Raw genomic sequence first — 22,688 nt, 5'->3', positions numbered from 1 at the left:
TCTGATCGGAACTTCATGCTTTGACAAAAATGTTGATTGTTACTACTTTATTAACGGTGACCCCGACGTTGAGGCAGTATTTATTTTTCCTTACAGTTATATAAACCCGATGAAGACAACTACAAGTGCTTTTGTACGAGCCGCAGGATGCAATAGGCCCTTTGCAAAAATCCCAAAAGCCCGCGCGCGCCGCGCTTCAAATAATGGGAGTCCTCGGTACGCCCCCCCTCCGGCTTCCACGTGGCATACGCGAGCAGGCACAGGTTACCACGGCAACAAAGCAGCCGAGTTGGGCCGTTGGTTGGGCGAGCGACGATCCGACGGCTGCCCCTTTCGTATCCCTCTCCTTTGTACCGGTTCTGTCGTCTGCTGCACCAACGCTTTGTCGAACCTGGTCGAAACCTGCCATGGTTGCGGTGCAAACTAGATGGATTTGGTGACACTTCAATACGTGAAGGTAAGTTCCGACGAATAACGTATTGGAATGAGTTCACCTGTCGCGATGCCTTTACGCTGCCACAGATACGGTACGCCGGCAACGACGTACGACTCGGCGGGATGGCTGCAACGGCTGCTGGCGGTAGCTGCCGGGACGCGCGCGCAGTCGCGGAGGCGCAACGAGAAAGCGCGTGCGCGTGATCTGTACCGAGGGTTCCCAAAATTTCCTGCCGTCGTGGCGCTGTACGTTTTGCAAAGGGTCTATTAAGCAATACCAAACACGTATGCCGTAAAGCGACCGTCATCTCGGAAGGCGAGTTCCATCTGAGGGGAATTTGTCGTATTGTCTTCTAGCAAACGACATACCTAGCTCTTCATCCGAATAGGTGCGCACAACGTCTTCGACGTAACGCCATATCTTGGGCCTCTTCGCTGGCAAGGCGAATGAGTCGGCGAAGACTTCGCCGAGAACGGCTGCCTCGTCGTCACTCGAGCTGGAGCTAAGCTGGTATCTTCGTCGCTGTCGCAGATTTCGCTGCTACTGCGTTTTCTTATACCTCCTCAAATTAACTGCAGCGATGTCAGCGCCGCAGTATGCTCGAGCCAGTCGGTCATGACAAGAGGAACGAAAGCAAGCACAGCAAGAGAGCCCACCCAGAAATCGAAACAAAAAAACAGCGAAACTCCTTCATTCCCCCGCGGCAACGTTGATAACGAAACTGAAATGTTGCGAGTGACTACAGATCGTACTCCCCCGAAAAAGGCTGCGCGGAGAACTACTCCGGGTCCGAGCGGTCTGTCCGAGGAAGACACAGTTCAGGCGGCACATTCGTTTCTTACATCTTTCTGCATGATCACAATCAAAACATCACGTGCACCCTATATTCAACCAGAAAGGGTCACTACATTTAACTCTTACGCGCTTATTAAAACCAGATCTGCTTCTCGCTACCACTGCTAGGGGATTCTATGGACTACTTCCATAAACCCCTGCGTGCAACACGGCGCACGTTGCTCTTTGGAAACTAGTTGGCCAGGGAGGAGAGTGGCATGGTTTCGGTTTCGATCGGCAGCGTGGACTATTAACGGCCGTGATCTCACGTTTTTTGGTCACGAGAGCATCATTTTTGGTCTCTAAACTAACCTAAATGGCCAGACCTCGAATCTATAGCACAAGCCCGAGACGTATAGCTTGTCTTCACACATGCTTGTTGCATTTTTCTACACTATCGAGCCTTTCTGTTTGCGTTTCGAGATATATGTGAACGAGCCAGTGCTGGAAATCTCGACGCTGCGTAGCTCGGGTATCTTGCTTGTCTACGAGTCAACAAGCTGTAACGACCAATAAGTTTGCATACATCAAACTCGACCCTTTACAGCTGGTCAGGAAGTTTGTTTTGTGCGTCCATAGACGAAATATTATTTTTTGCAACTACTGTTTTTCTTAATACGCCTAAGTACGTGAGGTAAAACTTGGGGGCGCCATCGAAAAGCTCAATTTGAACACACATCTTATCTCTTATCTGCACTGACCCGCAGCACTGCACGAAGCTAAGTCCCCACCCGCTTGCATTCCACTAATATTCAACATCGCGTACGCACATAAAATTTTTCTGCAATCATATAGGCACATTCCCACACACAAACCTTTTTAAGAAAGCAAAAGTCGAGCAATTGTGTGAAGAATGTCGCACCGTTCGCCGGAAGTGCGTCGGACGGGCGTGAACCTCTATGCGGTGTGCCAAAGGAACGAAATTATTCAAAGCGCATTTGACGGTTGCTAATGGCCGTAATATTTATATGTTTGCTTTCTTCCTGGCTGAGTATGCCGAGATATTTTCAAACACACCGTTCAGACACAGATCTTGGGCGTCAGTAAAAGCTCGTCCAAAAGGCTTAGCGAAGAGTAGGAGACGCTTGTTGGAGCCTCTGTCGTAGCTAGCCGACCTCAGCGTTTGCGAAAACCTAATTTCCTATCAGCGTAAAATTTGAGTGGGCGATATATGATGACACGAGGAAGACATCATAGTAATTTGTGTGCAGTAATTTGTGTGCAAGGAAATTGCCCCAGTTTTCGTTTTGTTTTGTTCGAGAATGAATGTATAGTACATTCGTGAAAAGTCAGATAATCGAAAACTCGAGCGGCGCATTCGGTCACGGCGTGATAGCATGAAAGGAAGCTGCTCAATCGAAACCGAAACTGAGTGGCCAACTAGTTCCCAGAGAGCACTTCGTCGAAGCGTCGTGTATTTCTTCGTGCCCCCGTTTCTTTTTTCTTTTTTTTTTTTTATAGAGTAGCACAGTAGCACAATTATATATTTGTAGCATTGGCTGCGTCTGGACCGAAGCTGAAATGAAGCATAGAACAGACCTCATCCAACATCGAGCCAGCTGTTGATGGACTTTGCTACACAGCCGATCCAGCATCCAATCCAAAGCCGGACAAGGTGAGCGAAAACAAATGGCGAGCGGGACGTTGGCGTGGTTCGCGACATGTTTCAGGTACAGTGGCTCCAGGGTTGAAAAATTGTATGTGACCGTGGTGGCGAGTGAAAGCGCTGCATGTAAATCTATGCGAGGCAGAAGTCGCTTGAAGTTACCGCCTGTGCTTTGATTTTGATGTTCGTGTTCTGTCGGTTTCGTCGTATGTAGGCCTAGTAAATCAACTTCCGCTCAACAACGCTTTCTGGTGGTTGACTCGACGGTGTTGACGGCCCTTCGCCGTATCCCGACGATCGTTTCGTCGGCATGTCCCGCAAGACAGAGTAGCCGTCAAGTAAGAGAAAGTACGAGCAGCAGGAAAGGGATGCGGCCGCGTATTATTTCGTAGCGGCGAGCGGCGGCACTTTTCTGTTTACGTTCGCGCACGTTTCTGCATCGGCTTCTGCCCGTTCGTAGTGTAGATGCCCTTTGCCTTTCGTTGCATCGCGCTGTTTCCACGCTTCGAGTCGCACCTTCGGGGCTCCCGGCCGAGTCGCCGAGTATGGACGAGTGTCGCGCCGCTAGCCCGGCGAGACGGCGACATTGCCTCCGTGTGTTGTAAGCGTTGAAGTAAAATTAAGGGGGGGGGGGGGGGGGGATAGAGTCAATCGTGTACGCGCGCTAGGCGCATTTGTCACTGACTTGGGGTAGGGTGAGGGGAGAAGATAGAAGTAGGAGTCGGGCGTCAGGAGCGTCGTCTCACCGTCCCGCTCGCTCGTCATCCCATCGTCGCGCTTAATCCGTGAGTGAGTGAATGTGAGTGTGTGTGTGTGCGCGCGCGCGCGCGTGCGTGCGTGCGTGCGTGCGTGTGTGTGTGTCTGTGCGCGCGCGTGCGTGCGTGCGTGTGTGTGTGTGTGTGTGTGTGTGTGTGTGTGTGTGTGGGGGGGGGTTTAGCACTGGTGGCTGGCACCGCGCGGTGTCCGGTGATCAAGGCGGTCTCCGGGGGCGACCGCGCCGTGTTGGTGGAGGCATGCTAGCTCGCCGAGACGTTGCTGGCGGGGCATCGGTTTGTGCCGTCCGCGAGACGCTTGTCCGTTATTTTATTTATCCTTGCATCAGGTTTTAGATTAGGACGGTAACCTTGCATTGTTTGCCATACTTCGCAAAGTCGTAACAATTTTTCTGCACGCGACTCCTAGAGCCGCTCGTCAAATTTTGGGGCACGCAATACAACTTCTTTTTTTTTTTTTCGACACAACATTTTTTTTTGCATTATAACTTAGCGGTATATCGAAACTTTCTGCTCGTAGCGCAATCACACCAATGCTGAAAAATTCCGCACGTACTGGCTAACCGTCATCATCATAAGCTCGGCTCGTTTTTCCGAGTTCACATCAAACAAAACTAGGTTCCTTCTATGAAAATACGGTGTACCGTTAAATACCGGGCAAGCGCGCACTCATACTTTGGAAATAATCGCAAAAAAATGGGGGATGGGTGCTTGTCCGGTCGTCAATTTTACATATAAATGTACTGTGCGTATTTCCTCAGATCTCAAAAATTTGGTAATGGGCGCATAATGTGGAATGGGCGGATGCACGGTATTCTACGGTATGTCCAGGCAGTTAGCGGCATCCTACGCCTTGGTAAGCACAACCGCGCGTTGTGCAGTCCACCACCGACATGGCACAGGGCCCCGTCCTTACCTAGCGTGTCGTCTTATGCAAGGAATGTATACTTCGTTCGCCCCTAAGCTGAGACTAGAATCTCTGCCTTCAGTGCGAGCTCGCTGGCTTCTGCAGTGCTTTGGTTTTGCGTGCCTGCATGATCGCACTTGTGTTAGCAAGGGCAGAAAGCTTGCGTTGAAGGCGGAGCTTCTAGTCTCAGCTTAAAAATGAACGGAGTATAGTCGAAACGCCATTGCCATTGCTTGAAAAACTGGATGTAAATAAGCTATTTGCACGAAACCTGGGTATCACGAAACCGTTGCAAGTAAAAAGCTACAAAGCATGGTGTAAACAGACCTTTACGCGAAATGAGCACCGTTTTTCTCTTTTACTGCTACTTTTATTATTTGGCGTTACCGGAATGCGACGCCGTCGTGTTTCATTGTGGCCGTGCATGGGGATATAGCCATGGAGTTATAATATATGCTAAAGGTTGCGAAGACCTGACAGTGTGAAGTAACTTGAATGAACATCATGTCTGACCACGCCTTTTATTCTAGTGAGGAGGAGTACTGTTCATCGAAGAGAATGACGAAATAACGGTGGCGCCCGTCCGTCTGTTGTGGTTTGACGTGAGTATGAAACAACGGCGTGAGGCCAAGCAAAATTTTGGGGCGGACATCTTGTCTCGTGTGCGAGCGTACCGAGCACCAGACCCTGACTGGCCTTCGTTCAGAGCATCAAGTTTGCAGAAATGCAGTAAGTATTATTTTGTACTGTTCCTTTTCACCTAAAGTCCTGATAATGTGCTAGCACACGTTTTTGATCTGCCCTCCGTTAGCATGCTTGACCAGATTAGCTTGCGTGCAGTTGCTCAATTTAGTTAGCTCCAAAATCTTCGTAGTGACACATGCACAATTACAGTGGTGACAGAGTCCTTCAATACGCTACTGGGCACAAAACTTTCTCGTAATGCTGTGGGAAAGCATTGCATGCTGCCAAGAATGGCCGTGGTGCTGTCCTACTTTGGAGAGGTTCGACGGACAGCGTAGAGGCTTGTTTTTAGGTGCAGCAAGTTCGCTTCGGCGCCGTGCTGTGCAGCTTCTGTTTGTACCTTGAAATGTTGTACTAATGGCCCGATTTTGGTGTTTTGTGAAATTGAGATCTCGGTAGGCTTGTACTGAGGGAGCTGACCTTTCTTTAACAGACACGTCGCCTGCTAACGTGAGTAAAGAGGGAGTGCTTGTCTGCCCTAGAGTGTCATTTGCTGCGGGAAACAAGACGCCGTTGCGTCGTCTGCTACCAGAACCGAAGAAAGGTGGGTCATCTGTTACGCGCTGTATGCTGCAAGTGAAACGATAGAAAAAAAGTTGCATTGGGAACTTCTGCTATTTAACAAGGGGCACAATTGATGACCTGTGCTTTACTTGGAAGTGCCAATTCATTCTAAAGCATCATATGCCTAGGTGCGAGGTATCATGTGACCACAGAGCAGCCACTTGCAGCCAATTTCGTTTTCTATACCAGGGCAAGTGTTCTTAACGGGATTCTCTCCCATTCTTAGACGGTTGATAGTTTAAAAAAAAGGCCGTCCTGAAAGCCCAGAAAATGGCAGTTCCAACAAGGGTACAGGCACCAAGCTAGGCCTAATAGGCACGGACCTATATATCAGATTTTTAAACTGGTGCTTATCGCAGCCAAGCGCAGCGCGTCTTGCGTGCGTCGCCGACGAATCAGTATTGTTATTTCCTTTGATTGTCAAAAAACATCATAAAACTTTGTGGAAGCATTCATTTTGACCGTACAAGCCAAAACTGTGAAGTTCTGAAAATTGGGGCTGTGTCTCCTTTTCAGAAAGTTTATTTGATTAACACATTTTTTTTATTAAATTTATAAATATTGCATACAAAAAATAATTTCTCTTAAATTTTTACAAAAATTTGAAACACTCACTGTGTCTGGCAACCGTTCCAAAGCTACCCAAACCATCCGAAACCTGTAGGTTCAAGCGTTCTTCTGAAACTTCCCGAAACCCAAGTTTCTGAAAAAGTTTCTTCGCATCATCAGTGCATAATGTTGATCAGCAAAATGGATAATGCTTTCTTATGCTTTGGTTATCTTGCAGCCTTCGACGCTCAGCTGCTTAGGCCGTGATAGACCTGCACATCCAGAATGGGCACCTACAGCAGCAGAACAGGGAACTGCAAGTCTGTTGGGCAGGTGCTCGGGCACGTGGTGTCTTTCAAGCACCAGGGAGAGCAGGCGAGGCCCGGGGAACAGGCGACGCCCCAGGAACTGGCCAGGCCTGAACCACCCGAGCTGTTCCTGATGCCTCTCCGCAACATGGAACAGCTTATGCTGCAGAAGCGCAGCTGAAGAACTTCACCAACAGGACACTGCCGGTATTTATGTGTCCTCTTTTTCACAATATTGACGGGCATAAGGCTACGATTCTTACTTTGTGGTTTAACTTGGGTTATCTGAAGATTTATGCAAATGGGATTGGAATGTGGACTGAAGCCTTTTACCGTAACATTTCAAATGGATGCCCACCCAAACTATGTTTTAAGCACGGTCGGTGGCAAATCAAAAATGAGTAAGTTGCCCTACCTTCATTATGGGCCTTCTGTTATTTATAACAGCAGAGTGCATGCACAGCCAATGCACAATGGAAGGCTATTTATTGTAAGGGGTACCCTTAAACTGAACCGTGCGATAGAATTGTGTCAAGGTGACGCAACGCCTGTTGCACGTTTTGTAAGTCAGCTTTAGTAGCCTGCGTAAACTTTTTGCAATTGTTAAACTGCGTTTCATAGAGGCTACTGAAGGGAGAAATGATGGACGGTGGCCACCAAAAATTAAATATTTGTGCATCATTACATTTTTGAACAGTTCTTTCCACCCGAAGGTCGTGTAGACAAGAGGCCTTCATGTGCAACCTCATTGAACGGCATTTTATGTCTTTTTCAACTGCCGCTTCTTGAAATATTTTTAAGTAAAGCATTTCACAACGGGGGAAGTAAAATCGCCCAACATATATGCCTTTGGGTGCTTACAATATGTCGGCCTGCAAATAATCATAAATCATGCTGATTTGCTACGACACTTCTGCCCGTTATATCCTTAGAAGTTAAATTCCGCACCTGCAACAACTCTCGCCGTGAGTATGTGTGCGGAGCACACACAAACCTGCCTGCGTGCTTTTTGTGTTTAATGCTTGCTTGACAGAAGGATCGATATGCTGTAGTATATATTGGGCTTCTTTTGGTTTTGTTCCTGTTCTCACTTGAGGCTATAATCAAGAGATCTAAATATTTAGGGCAATAAATTCATTTGTGCTTTCGGCATCTGCTACAGAAGTAAAGGTACATGCTTGAAAATAACTTTCAGCCTGGTCTAAAATCGCTTTTGAGCGTGCCCACCATATGCGTATGCCCAAACAAATTTGTAAGGGGTTGCCAGATAAATCTTAATTAATTCCATCTTTACATTAGTATTGCATTTCCAAAATGAGATGTTAGCCAGTCCTAACCGAAGGTCACCCTATGAGAGGAAATCAAATTTTCCAAGGTGAAAGAGTAACTGTCATTGCATCCGCCACTTTATTCAGGGGGTGTGAGTGCATGTGTAGCTGTGTCTCCAGGCATAGCATACGGTAGTCGCGCAAGCGATTATTACACGAGGCGAGCTTGAGCTGAGTAAGTTAGTTCATTGGCCTACAGGGCCACCACTGAGTCAGCACTAAACAAAAATATGGAAAGGTAACTACTCATACTGTGCTGCTGTTGCCATTTTTTGCAACTATGATGACGGTTTTGGTCAATTCCTGCCTTTTTATGCCTTTTTCAATTCCAGTCTTCGTAAAGTCGTAAAATAGGTGATAAATTTGTAGGGTGACTAGCCGGCAGCTAGACTAAGCTTTAACAAAGTCAAGATGCGCAGGGTCTTGAATGCACTGTTTTGAGAACCACATACATTATTAAAATTACTGAGTGGATGCTGATGGGCAAAGAGGATCCATCAAAACGTTTGCACAATTTGAACGTTGCAACGAATTTGACTGACTGATGATATTTAGCGGAGTATGGAGGGGAATATTTTAATCTTTCTGGTTTCGTCTAAGACAGGTAGAGATGCCATATATTCTAATATTTTTTATTCTCTCTCTAGTAAATATTGTAACATTTTGATGCATGTATAGTGTGGCTTGCTGCATTTACCTGGGCATTCACATTCTCTTACTTGAGACATGTTCATACCATTGTATCTGCATATAAATAACTTTATTGACATATTGAGAACACATTTTGTCTTTCTAGCAGGAGCAGCTCGTGTCTCTAGGAGACAGCAAGAAGCTGCAGAAGGTGGTACGAGAGATGGTGGGACGCCTGTTCTCAAAGCAAGTCCAGGAGCAGTTTTCCGGCCCTTCTGGGCAACCAAGGAAAGTCAAGGTTCAAGGACGCCATGATGTGTAAGGTGGTCATCGGTAATGCATATTCTTTACTAGCTATTAAATTGATGGTATCTCTATTGGAGCTCAATAGACAAGCACAATCTTTGAAATAGGTTGACAATTGAAGGGAAACTGAAACACTTTTTGACAAAAAAACGAGTTATAGGTGACTTCTGGCGTATTTTTGTCCTGTGAATCTGAATATCACTTTCGTTTTCCCCGAAGGTGTAACTAGACGCGAGAAAACACGAAAAGCCTCAGAGCAGTCATGACGTCGTACTAGGATCTTTGGGGCGCCAAGCACGTGTCGCTCGTGTGGGCGGCGCGTGCAATTGCAAGCTTGCCAGTTGTATTTTTCCACACTGATGCCAGTTGTGGCGTCTATTTCTGACCTTTTTACAAATACAAGAGTTCACGTGCATAGGTTTGAGAGGAGCTGAAGATGAGCGAGAGAAGAAATTCCGAAAACTCCCAGCATGACGTCACGCCCCGGGAAGGAGGGGCTTCAGCTGTACTTTAGAAATTAATTTCTGCAGCCTCCGTGCACCAGATTGAAAAAATGAACTCGATATTCGTGATCCTGGATGCCATATCAAGACGATTTTGGTGTTCTTCCTCAAATACAAAACAGCTTCAGTTTCTTGTTAAGTCTTGCAATATGCAAAATTTAAGTCGTCAATTTCTGTCGTTATTTTATTTTTTTTTTTTTTTAAATTTGACTTGCATTTTTTATTATGAATATCTCCTGTGTTACCATTCTCGGAACCTTCATACTGAAAAGCAGCGTCTTGAAGGAACTGTGAAAAAAGGTTTTTGTTGCTCTTGTCTTGTTATCCTGTTAGTTTCCAGGTTGAAAATCTAATGACGACCATTTAGAGGCCTTGGTCTGTAGAGTGTCAGTTGGGGAAGTTTTGCTCTTTTTTTAACCACTCATCTCTGCACCCCACCCCTTCTCGCCCCCGCCCCGTCTCGCCCCCCATTTCAGATTAATAGGATGTTGCGTGAAATAGCCATATGCCTCCATAGAATCTGCACCTTAGCGTGGTAGCCAAACGCACAATCTCCACCTCTGTGGTGCTCTCTTTCTGTCACCTTTGAATTGCAGGCTAAGTGAGGGACCTATATTTACACAAAGTAAACGCTCACAAACTGCAGTGTGTGAACAGCACCTTGTGTGTAGCTAATATGCAAGATATTGGCTTCCCCTATCCCTCAACTAATCTGTGTGATCTGACAATTCTCTTTACAGGTGCCATACAAAGTTGCACTCGTGCAGCGTGGACGCGGTGCAGAAGTGGCTGACGGGCAGGGAGGCGGGCAAGGGCAATAGAGTTAAAAAGACGGGCACTCCACTGGTGGTTCCAACCGCCCTTGACGATGAGGGACACTCTGGCTGAGGAGCTAGCTGCTATGGATGCACGAGTCACAATAAAGAATGTCACGGTAAAAAAAAATTTGTATGTTCCCTTCTTGTACTACCCACAATATGCATCTGGGCGACAGATGAATGGGACATGTCGTCTCAACGAGTATACAGTAATTGCCATGAGTATCCTGTATACATGGAGAAAGTCAATTGTTCACACAGAATTGTTTCTTAAAATTGCACAAATACTAAACCGGCTTTTTTCAGTTCAAGTCCAAGTTCAAGTGGGTACACTGAATAACGCATACGCTGGTGCTGATCCGCAATTTCGCAGGCAATGACCTGCAATTACGCTGGCACTGATCTGTTTTTACGCTGGGACTAATCCGCAATTGGACTGGCTCTGACCCGGAAACACGCTGGCACACTGATGGTTTCCTACCGTACCACCGGTTCCATGCCGGGGATCTGTGTCGGGAGCTCGCTGGGAACATCCCGTATTCCCGGCATCCCGGTTTCCCAATAAGTTCCCAGTACCGGCCGGATTCCGGCATTGGGCCCGGCCAATGTCGCCCCTTGGGGCGTTTCCGGTACTGGCCGGTATCAGTATCCCGGCAGGCCAATACCGCCCCATCCCCAACCCGGCGTGTTGTGCTACTTGGGTAGTGCCAGCAGCGATTTCGGCAGCCCTTTTTATTTTTCCTAAAGGGATACTGAACCGAAATCTGTATTTCGTCAAAAAAGGCAGTGGGAGCATTAAACTGCAAGCTACAAACTCTAAGACATCACTTTTACAACAATATCTCGAACAAATGGCTGGATTTTTGGAAAAGAATGACACAGTTGAGCGAAACTGGTGGCTGCTCTGATGCCACATTGCTGGGCTAGCAAGCTTTGGGGGAGCTTGGTAATGCAACATCAGACTGGTAAAATGATGTTAAATGACCTGCCAACTTCGCTCAATCACTTCATTCTTTTCTAGAAATACAGCAAGCCATTTAAGATACAGCGTAGACCGCATATAACGTATGTCGCGAAAATCCGCACTATATCCGCACAAAACATCGATTTTTCAGGCCAAAATGCATGCCATCAGACAACTTACCTTTGTAGAAAACTTTATTTTATGTTAGATGAAAAATAAAGCTTAGTTTGAAGAAAGTCTTCATTTCACCAGACTAATACACTTCCCTCTCAAGTGTGTCACACATTTTGAAAGAAATGAACGAATTTTGCCTGGTGCAGCCTTCTAACGGCATCGCGGGTAGCGGACGGACGTTGCGAGCATTCAGGATTGCTAACCCTATTCCCTTTTCTCCGGCGATGAAAACGCGTGAAAATTTGCATCCTCTATACGGTACGCGCCAGTAATACCTTACACTTGAGCACAGGCATGAAATGCTCCAAATAAGAAATCCGGGCGATGTTCGAAAACAGAAATGCTTAGAAAGCACCACTGTAGTCGAAGTAAACAAACACGACGCCACGGGCGTTTCTGCCGTCTTGAGAGTGCTGCCACAACATCGCCGCACGAGCAGGTGGATCTTCCCTTCTAGTACGTGCTGGGTTATCATAGTGACACACAACGAAAATTCACAGTCAAGGATAGCGCTTTTACGCGGAACGATGAGCTTCAACCACGCCATCTACATCGACGATCAAAACCGACGCCATGCTTGCGGGTAGAAGCAGTCAACCGACCGGCCGGCCGGCCCGCGACCGGCACGCAACGCGCGCGAACACTTCTCCTCGACTTGCGATTGGTCTGTTGTTGCGGTTGTTTCCAACGTTTCCAACGCAGCGGAGGGACGCACTCACGTGAACGACACGTGCGTGCGTCCCTCCGTCGCTATGGCAACTGAAGCCTCTCTCTCTTCGCTTCTCCCCGCTTCTTCGAGCAACCTCCTTGCCCTGCGAGTGCCGCTTGCGGCTCGCGCCGTTATCTAGTGTCGCACAGGGAAGCGTGCTCTCTGCGTCGGTCAGTCGGCGCGGTCGCCGGGCTGTTCCGAAAACCGCACTATAACCAGTATTTCCCTTCGCGCGCCTGCCTTTTAAGCGGTATGTAATTACAAGGAGTTCTATGGGAGGCGAACCACTGGTTTAAAAAAGCCTCATTATACCCGGTCCTGCACTATAAGCGGTTATGTTGTAAGGGGTCCATACTATATTGTTATATAAAAGTTATTTAGGTCCTAAGGCTTGTAGCCTCCTGTTCAACGCTCCGACTGCCTTTTGAGAAATACAGATTTCGATTCATTATCCCTTTAACCTCATTATCTGATATTTCTATTGGAACTATGTCTCCGATTTCCTCTGATATTTCTATTGGAACTATGTCTCTGGTTTCTAATTGGAAGGTTTCAAAAACAAAGTTCAAGCAGGTGGCAACCCCATACCACAACAGACGATTCAACCAGCGGTGTTATAGTGTGAGGGAGTGAGTCAGATGTCTGCAAAGAGGCTTGCGATTGTTTCTGAAAGATGATCACTTTGGCTTTCAGTCAGAGGGACGATTGAACTGAGTATATCTTTGGCAGTTTAAGGATTGTGCATGTTACATCATGTAACAACTGCTCTGTCACATGTGACAGAGCAGTTGGAACAGTACTTGCAAAAATAGTGCCCTACTGCAGCAAGTGGTGATTGCTTGGCAGCGTTCAGTTTGAGGAGCAGTGAAGAAAGAATTTCAACATCCACCTAGGCATTTACAAACAGGCAGGTTGCACAAGCCTGCTCATATTGGATTCCATGCAAAGTTGTAACTTCTGCATGCAGTTTTGACACACTTCAAAATAATTTTTATAGGCAATGCTTACGTGCAGCAGGGAGAGGGAAGTTCTCTTCAACTTCAATGTTTGATGGTTGGATATTTTCTTGGTCATCGCCTAGAAGGAGTAAGCACCATGATAGAGATTGTTTATCACAGTATCAGTAAGGCATTTTCCATTGAACCTGGTAGTTACCTGAGGCTGCCGACGACTCCAAGCAGGAGGTTATCAAGGCTTCCTTCAGCTTCGTATCCGCCTTCTTGTATGTGCCTAAAGACAAAAAAAAAATGGGAACCACTTTTGTTAGTTCACACTATTTGTCATCCTGTATTGGTGGTCCTTGTTGGCTGTCTTTTTGTCATTGAAAATTTATAAAGATCACTAATAACTTTTAAAGAAAATTACGGCAGGCTCTGAAGCTTCAGCATCTGGTTCCAACTGCCAGCACCATGTAAACGGGAAGCAGTGTCCTGTCTACATCTCCCACTGTACTCTCCCCTGTATTTGTGGCATATTATTTAAAAATGAGTAACCAACCATCTTGATGCATAGTTTAAGTTTGCAGGGAGAAAAACATCAGTCATTCTTTATTGAAGGGGGGGGGGGGGCGGGGGGGGGGGGGAGTGTTGAGATACGGCAAAAGAGGCAAAAAGCAACTTGGACATTAGTGTTGAGACAATGTAACTTTGGATTGCCAGTATAGGGCATCACTGGATTACACTGTACATGAGCGATTTAACTAGTACAACTGCTAGCCTGCGGTCATGAACGTGCATCACACGGCGACGATACATGGCTACACCAGGCACGTAGCCAGGGAAGGGGCCCATGGGGCCTGGGCCCCCCGAAATCTTTCATTTTGCTGGGACCTCCTCTTCCCCCTCCCCCTCATACAGCATTTTGTCATGCGTGCCCGTGCCCCCCCCCCCCCCCCCCCCCCCCCGAAACAAAACTCTGGTTACGTGCCTGAGCTACACGCCGGTATGATGGTTGTCCAAATTTAAACAAGCAGGGGTGGGGATATGACCCATTATCTAATAGTTGTGCACCACAGGCTTTCACACTTACGCTCCGAGCTGGTGTCCACTTAGCCCACTCTGCTACTGATACCAGCTCCCCCCCCCCCTCCCTTTTTAATCTAACACCCAGTAGTTGTTGACCTGGAGAAACGTGTGCCACAACCGAGTCGGAAGTAAACTAATTCGGTGAAATAACCTAACAAAATGACGACAGGAAGTTTGCTTCAGAACATGAGCATGACATTGAGAACCTCGACCGAAACACCGCACACACACAGTCTGTTGCTATGTGACTATAGTAAACTCCTATAGCGAGCTCAGGAGTCAGGCGTAGTAACCCTTGTGTTATGGCGACCTAAGTATTGTGCACAAATGAAATGCAAGGCACCTCAGCAAGCCCAATTATTCTTCCAAAAAAGTTTCAAGAAACTTCTTTGATAGAAAATAGCGATCAAGCACGAAATGTGCTTTACCGCATATACTATACACCTTTCCAAAAAACGCTCCTAGGCCGCCGCAATGTTGCTGATGCTGATGCGGCTGGTGCGACTCTTGCGCCCCCCTATCAGCTAGAAATTTTCTGCCACTCTCTCGGACTGTGAAAACCCCCTCAGCGCGTTTCTCTACCTATGTTTTGCAGTTTTGCATTCAACATTTTCTGGCCCCTCTTGAAAGTTTCCACTTAATTTTCCTGATGCATGCTGCGTACCCTTTCTGTGGTATCTTTTGCTGTGATAAATAGGAGTAAACGCGTGCCATTCAAGCGTTTCTGCTCGACATTCACAGGAAACGAAGGAGGGGAAGAACGTCAAACGGCCTTCGACGCGATTCCCTCTCCTAGAGATAATCCGCATAGAATCCATCTCAGTCATAGTCAAAAATAGTCCTTCCAGTTGGAGCCAGTCATGCCCGTTCCTTTGCCTCGGTGCTAATGGGAAAAAAAAGAAGCTCTCCCCAAAACGTGCCCCAAAATGAAGTCATCTTGTATTCCATCCAATCGTCAAGATGCGACTGTTATCTTGACGATTGGATGGCACCACAGGCTTTTTTTGTGTTATTTGAGATCTTTCTCAAATTAAGTCTTTTCAGATAACGCTGCATCGTGTGGTACATAGAATCTATTGTTTGAATACGGTCATCGGTAAACCCGTTATTTGTGAGCTTGAAAATGCACGTCTTTCAGCTATGTTCTCTTGTAAATTATTTTGGACAGCTAACCACTCTGTCATTTGATACACGGCTAATCGGGCGGCGCCGTCAAAACTTAAAGTAAAAAGAAAAGGACAGCTAACATTTTAGTTGCATTCATTCTGTCACGTGCGTACCCAACAAAAATAGTTTACAGTTCTTTTTTTGCTTTTTTGTTTTTTCAAATGTGGTACAATGCTTTCTCTATGTCCTCGGGAATATTCATACACAATGAAAGACAAAGTACAGCGAGAAAAGACGAAAATTTATCAGCCAGCCGTGTTTGAAACTGTGCCGACACAGGCTGCGCCTATGGAAATCGCAGTCCACTAGGTTAGGGTTAGCAGAGATGCTGGTGAGAGTCTAGCCTCAAACCCAGTGACCATGGGCTCGAATACGGTTTGTAGACCCTGAGGTCAAGTGTTTCTCGAAAAGGTGTATATCCCCCGGCTGTGCAAACACTTCAGACAATTCATGTTAGAACAAGGTTTGATAGTCGATCGTGGACTCCTGGTGTTCGAATTCATGGAACAGGGAAGCACAACCCAAAAATCATCAGAGATCAGTGACAGAACCGTTTGAACAATGCAGAGATATCTCTGCTACATTTTTGACTACACTGGAATCAATTTTTACAGTATGTACTTACTAGATCCACCCATTATTATGACTGGAAAAATTTTCCAGTTCTTGATGGGCTCCATGCCCTTCTCCGCAGCGTCCAGGAGTTTGGAACCAGCCAGGTCCTTTGGCGGCCACAAGCAATAGTCGGTGCCTCGCATCCATTTTAGCGGGACCACACTTACAACGTCTTTTTCAGTGTAGAACCTGACTACGTAGTAGTTCTTTTTAAGAACCCTGCAGCGAAATAAGCATCAAATTACTAGTTTGACCACATGAAAGTACACAAGTATGAAAAGCACTCTTTTGGGAGGGAGGGGGGGGGCACATTACGAGTTATAGAAACACAAGCCAAGCTATGACATTTTAATTTCACGTTTCTCAGTTATGAATGACAACTGTTTAGCTTCAAACCTGCAGTGGAGCTAAATAAAGGTGGAGACACATGTGAGCAAAATGCTAGCAAAATCGTGCTGACGGGCAACATTACCGTAGCAACCGCCACTGGCATCATCGCAGGGCGGTTAAATGACGTCGTACCACTCTGATACAAAAAACTAGATTCTTGCTGTGCAGCACTGAGATGGACAGCGAAAAATTACACCCATGTGTTGACAGGTGGATTGGACGGTGGCGAAATTGGTGGGTGTTTGCATTTTTTATGTATTTGTGAGTCATGTGAGTGTTGTGGATCATAACTAGGGTTCCGCGTCTTCAGTATATGCCGATAAATACCGAAAATGAACCACCACGGCGGTTTTCTCTGAATTGGAGAAAACCTAAAAAGACCCAATTTTAGCTGTCCTTAAAGGAAAAAAACAACAAAAACATCTGCCTCACGCGAAAAAGTCTTCCACCCTACTCTTTTTTTCTTTCTTTTTGACCCAAAAAATAGCCACACTTAACTGTCCTTAGGGTTGTTCCTTCCTGTCGAAACCACATTCTTTGCTCCGTGCTCTTTTCTCTTATCTTTACCAGCATTATTGGAGAAAATATTATAATTTATGAACTAAAAATTACAAGATTTTCTTTGGGAATTATATGGTCACTTTACAATGCAAGCCCAATCAACACCGATTTGCCTCCTGCATTGAAATACCTAAAAACACCGATTCGAAGGGAAAAGAAACACCGATAAATTACCCACGAATTTGGAGAATACCGAAAACATGGAACCCTAGTCATAACCTACTACGGCTTTGGTGCTTTATGCAGAGTTATGTGCTTTAGTTGTGGGCTTGTAGGACTGTCGCCTGGCCTCCACTTCCCCGGTTGCACTTCTTATGTTCTTTCATATCAATAAGCTCTTTCACTGCCAACACATTTTACGAGTTCATGCGACGGCAAAGGGCTGAGAGCAATTCAGTGTTACGATGAAGCTGCAACTTCCATTTGTTTAGGCTTTTTGGAGGAATATAGGTTGTATCCACTCGCGGCTTGCGGCAGTGCATTCTGGAAACAGCACCATCTTCGTGTCCATGTTAACAAACAGTCATGCTCCTATGGCCATACTGCCCTGACTACCTGACAATTCTTCTACATGTTTGGCAGTGTAGCAATGTCATCTTCATCAGCTTCCCGGGTACGCACACGATACGAGGAGAATGAGGAAACGTGTCCGGCAACGTAGCATGTTGTTTTTGCTAGGTGACAGCAAGCTGCGGCTGCAAGTGAAAATGATCAATGTCCAGGACTACCTGATCCTAAAGGCAAGCAAGTCATAAAGCCCGAACTGCAAGTACGCGGTTTGACGAGGAAGAGGCCAAGCTACGACGATCGGTCGGTGTCGTTGCTCTCATCGCTGGGTTCTAGATTTGTAGAAACTTCACTCTTTGGCCGAAAAGAGAAGTAGTGAGCACACTCTGTACTTCTAGAGATCAGCATGCAGGTCTTTCCTGTTGATCTGTGTGTGCTATTCACGTTCTAGCCTAGCAAAAAGCAACTACGTCTTTTTGCACTTATGCGTCTGTTCCAGGCGACCATGAGCGATTGCCGTCGCTCAGTCTTTTACCCGTTGAAATGCCTACCTGCGATTCAGCCTCCATGCAAACATCAGAAGTCTTACCTACGAGTGAGACAATGGTAACTCTCTCAGTGCTCGCTGCGTTGATTGACGGCTCCTGGACTTCTTAAAGTAGTTCCAGGTAACGTTAGTAGATGGTTAAGGGCATTTAAAGGTTTGTAAGCATTTAATCGCTTGCACGTGACATAACTTGCCTTTAGAATCAGGTTGTATTGGATATAATTTTCACTCGCGGCCTCAGCTTGCTCTCCAGGCCGAGATCTTTCGGCTGTAGAGCAAATGAATCCACGCTGCATACCTGCACATTGTCTTCATAGCGTATGTGTTCCCGAAGAGCTGATGAAGGACTACTTTATGAAAACGACATTATTACGTCGCCAGACGTGTTTTTACGTTTCCCTCGTATTGTACGCAAGGAGGCATACCCAAGAAGTGATGAAGAAGTCCTTGAGGAACACGACATTGTTATAGGGCGTATTCACTGACGGCCATAGCTGAGTGCATTGCTCGTGAGTATGCCTTGTCACACCGTTAAGATTGCTGATCTTGGCAGAACGTAAATGGAAAACTGTTCTGAGCATGTGCTGTAAACAGTGTAAACAGTGTAAAAGAGCTCAAAATACAGGCTGTTTCAAAATACAGTTTAGACTTTAAAATCGCCCGCAGAAATCAGGGACTCGACGTATTAAGTAGAAACTTACCTGGAAAACAGATTTTACTAGTCGGATTTACGCATTATAATTTTAAATCTCAATTCCAAGTACAAAAATGCCCCAAATTAGTCTGTATTTTTTTATCCTAATTGAAACGGAGACTTGAATTTTTAATCTGTAATTATGTCTAATAAAATATGTATTCGAGGTAAGTTTCAACGTGACACGTTGAGTCGCTGCTGCTCGAAGGGCCATTAATTGTAGCTGCATACAACTTTATTTTGAGACACGAGAAAATAAGCGGCTCAACTTAGCAGGTTGAAACTTACCTCGAATATGCATTTTATTAGTGCCATCTACAGAACTTACCTCAAATACCTATTTTACTCGCCATATTTACACATATAAATTTCAAATTTTTACATCAAACACAGAAAAAAAACACTTAAAACTGGCCCTTTTGAAAGCATAGGTCATTTTTGTTTTTCTGTTTATTTTCTTGTACTCGGAATTGGGACTTAAATTTTTAATGCGTAAATTCGACAAGTAAGACATATTCGAGGTAAGTTTCTACTTGATATGCCGAGTCACTGATTTTCGCAGCCAATTTTAGAGTCGAAACTTTATTTTGGAACACACTTCGCTAGATACCTGTACAGCTCAAAACTGAATATTTTCCCATCTGTAGGGACAGGAGTTGCAAGAGCATTAAATTGCGAGCGAGATCAGCAAAGTGCAGACCCGTGGAAACTGCTCTAAATCATGTCAAAACTAGGGGTGTCGCGAACCGGTCAAGGTTCGAGTTCGACCCAGGTTCGACTTTTTTTTAACTTCTTGTGAAAAATTCGACAAAGGTTCGACTCAGGCTCGAGTGCTATGCGCATGCGCGACAGGCTGGCCAGTTAGCTTCGGATAGGATGGTGATGATTAAGGGATGTATGGACGATTCGCAATTTTCCTAAGCGCCCCGGCCCGCACGCGAGGAATTGTGGGAGAGACTGTCCCTCGCCTGGCTGCTCTGCCTTGAGATCGCATTGCCTTGTCGCTTGCCTCCCTCTTAATACTCTGTTTTTCGATATTCTGGCCATATTGTCCAGAGTCGAACCGGTCGAATCTCGTTAAAAGTTCGAAGGCTCGTCGAACCGGTTCGAACGAGTCGAACACCGAAGTTCGACCTGAAATCCGGTTCGACAAACTTTCGCGACACCCCTTGTCAAAACCCGGTATAGGTTGTATTCGTGAAGCGGTGCATGCTGGGACCAGCGCCATCTTGCCGTCCTCGAGAGCAGACAGCCGCGCGCGCACTCCCGTAGCGCCCAGCGACAGGTGACGGACGCGTTACGCACGCACCGTTGCAGTGCGACGTATTTATGGTGTTTGCTCGCCCGCTAACGTGAAGATGTCTTCTTCAAGTGGTTGTCCACCGCTGGGTTTATACGGCCTAAGTTTAAGCGGACGGGAACGCACACGTTACGAGGAAAAGGTTAAAATGTGCGGCGCGGATCCGTTCGCGCTGCCGCCGATGGACCTAGTCCGGAACAGCAACCTATGGCCGCAGGTAGAAATGGGCGACATACACAACTACCTGATCCTCAAGACAAGTTTCGTGACGCGCAAGCAGCTAAAAGCGTACAAATCATTAGACGCCCATAATTACCTTACGAGCGGATGGGTCCAGGAGCCGGCAATGAAAGCAGCGAACGCGGACAGCGTGATCATCGTCTCGAAGGTGAGCCTAACTTTTCATGTTTTTGCGGACGCGTATCTTCGCTTAATTTCGTTTGAAACGGCGAAACGGTCTGTTTCAGGAGCGTGTAGTAGCCAGTGATAGTGATAGCGCGAAGGAGATGATGGTGGCCTAGCGCGTCTTAGATCGGTGCACGTGGAAAGCTCGTGCTGCAGGACCCAAACATCGTACCGGTGTGCAGTCGTGCATCGCTACTGCGTGGTGCACCTAGTAAAGACTCCAGGCTAGCGGTCGCGCTGCACTGGCGAAATTTCTCAACAGCGTGCGACATTGTCGCCAAAACCAGACAGTCTGGATCTGTCTAAAACAAGGATCTTTTTTGTTTTAATGCCCGAAATTCACTTCGTCATGCGTGCAGCGTGGGCGGATGTGAGGAATGCAATCGTTTTTTTTTGGTTTGTCGCGTAGTATGTGCGAATCTAACCAAAGCACTTTTTATGCATGCAGGTAAACCACTCTCAAAGGCCGACACTCACCCGAGACGAAGTGGCGTGAGCACACCTTGTACTTGTCGAGGTCAGCGTCCAGGTCTTTTCTGTTGATGCGTTTCAACCATTCTCGCTGTCTCCTCGCGGACAGTGTTCGCGTCGTGTCGCATTCACGAGTCCGTACCTTCGGTATTTTAAAGAACCGAGCGTCTGCGACCTTGCACTCTTTCTTCTTCTTTGACGATTGCGTCTTGTTGTGGCAACCTACCACCACACACGACACCATACCCGAGGCAGAAAGCGCGGCTGCGGCTTCGCCTGAAGTTTGAAAAGGTAGGATGCGGTTGTCCGTACGCGACTGTGCGACTGTCTGCTCCCGAGGACGGCAAGATGGCGCTGGTCCCAGCATGCACCGCTTCACGAATACAACCTATATCTGTGCGTTGCGGCCGATCGCGATGCACCCCGCTGGACCACATCTGTCTTGTTTTGCGATTAATGGCTATGATTCCGCTTTTGCTCACCTCTTTCTCTCGCTTTACACAACAGCCCAAATTACAATAGAGGGCTTTCGTAAACCGCCATGGAGTAGTTTGCGGCATGGTTCGCGGCGAAGACTGCAGTCATGTTAGTCGCAGCGACCCGTGCCCAAGCCACGGTCGTGGCGCAAGCATAGCAGCGTTAGCGGAGGTGCAATCCCGGATTGTACATACGTAAGGGCTTAGCGTTACTAGCGCGAGCTTGTGCCGTCACTTTCAGCGTGGATTGAGCAAGCGCCAGTAAGGCCCGCAATCCTAGCGTACGCTCCACTAAAACTGTGTCTGCCAATCTCGTCAGAACTCCGGACGGCGTGCGCGAACACGAGCAAGTTTTCTGCGAAAATGGCACAATTTATAAATACAAAACGTTTTCATTAACTTACGTGACTGGAGGCATCGCGCAACGTGCTGGCCGCTGGCTTCGAGTCCGTCCGGGTCAGGTCCGGCGTGACGCGACGCACCAGATAACCATAAAGTCCCTATATACGCGTAACATGCCATAATTCTAGATCTGGATGCTAGCTCGCGTCACCTGGCGATCTAGCCACACAATCCTGCTGTTTGTAAAATTAAATCCACCGAGTTCTGCTACAGGACAATCTGGGCGATCTGTTTGATAGCCGAATTTTGTGATTAAAATGAAATCTTAAACGTTGCAAAAGGAAAGAAAAAAAAAGCGAAGAGGAAATTGCATCGCAGTCGACACCACTAATGGCTGCTCACTTTTGCATAGTCGTGTAGTTTGCGCGCTGTTCTAACTTTTTTGTTACGGTAGCGCTTTCACATATTTATTTATTTTGTGTAAGTGAAATCAAAGGTTTCGAACACGGGACAAGCACAGGATGAGTAAATGGAAAAAAATGGAGGAAAGTCCGCAAAGAGTACGACCGAGCGGTGCAAGAAATTGTAGATATCGACGCTCGGCACTTACAAAAGGATCTCTCCAGCAGTTGCGGTGAGCACACATCGTTGGAAGGTGAGACGAGCCAGAGTGTGACGTCGTCCTGCTCAGCCGACGTCGACGACGTGGTTCTGGAGCAGGAAGACAACCTCGAGAGGAATTCAGCACCCGACTCGACGCCAGACAGTTGTCACAGCGCTGATGCTGTCACCGGGTCTTCGGAAATTCTTTCGCCTCGCGAGAAGTTGGCTTGTATAGCCCAAAAACAGAATTTGACACACGCCAGCGTGAAAGACCTAGCCGCATTCTGCAGGGAAGAAGGCATAGACATCCCAAAGGATCCGCGAACCCTCATGGGTACGCAGCGAACTACCCGAATCAACGATGTTGGCTTTGTCCATTTCGGTCTAGAAGAAGGAATTCGCGATGCGTTGATGAAACTTCCCGCGCCACGTG

At 46.8% G+C, this 22,688-nt stretch overlaps 1 protein-coding gene across 1 annotated transcript in view; it reads right to left on the bottom strand.

Moving 5' to 3' along the window:
- The window catches only part of LOC115313459, a 37,649-nt gene extending 15,884 nt beyond the window's left edge, over positions 1 to 21,765 (bottom strand). Inside the window, exons 1-4 of the mRNA XM_042291988.1 lie at positions 21,715 to 21,765; positions 15,970 to 16,178; positions 13,309 to 13,383; positions 13,162 to 13,230 (exon numbers count right to left, since the gene is read on the bottom strand). Of these exons, the coding sequence (XP_042147922.1) occupies positions 13,162 to 13,230; positions 13,309 to 13,383; positions 15,970 to 16,178; positions 21,715 to 21,728 (367 nt within the window). The 5' untranslated portion in view covers positions 21,729 to 21,765. The remainder of the gene's footprint in view (positions 1 to 13,161; positions 13,231 to 13,308; positions 13,384 to 15,969; positions 16,179 to 21,714) is intronic.
- Positions 21,766 to 22,688: the final 923 nt, after the last annotated feature.

The sequence above is a fragment of the Ixodes scapularis genome, unplaced genomic scaffold (genome assembly GCF_016920785.2).
Source record: "Ixodes scapularis isolate PalLabHiFi unplaced genomic scaffold, ASM1692078v2 PGA_scaffold2__306_contigs__length_199485367, whole genome shotgun sequence".
Taxonomy (NCBI): Eukaryota; Metazoa; Arthropoda; class Arachnida; order Ixodida; family Ixodidae; genus Ixodes; species Ixodes scapularis.
The sequence above is the reverse complement of the archived record's forward strand: the minus strand, read 5'-3'. Positions and strand labels throughout refer to the sequence as shown.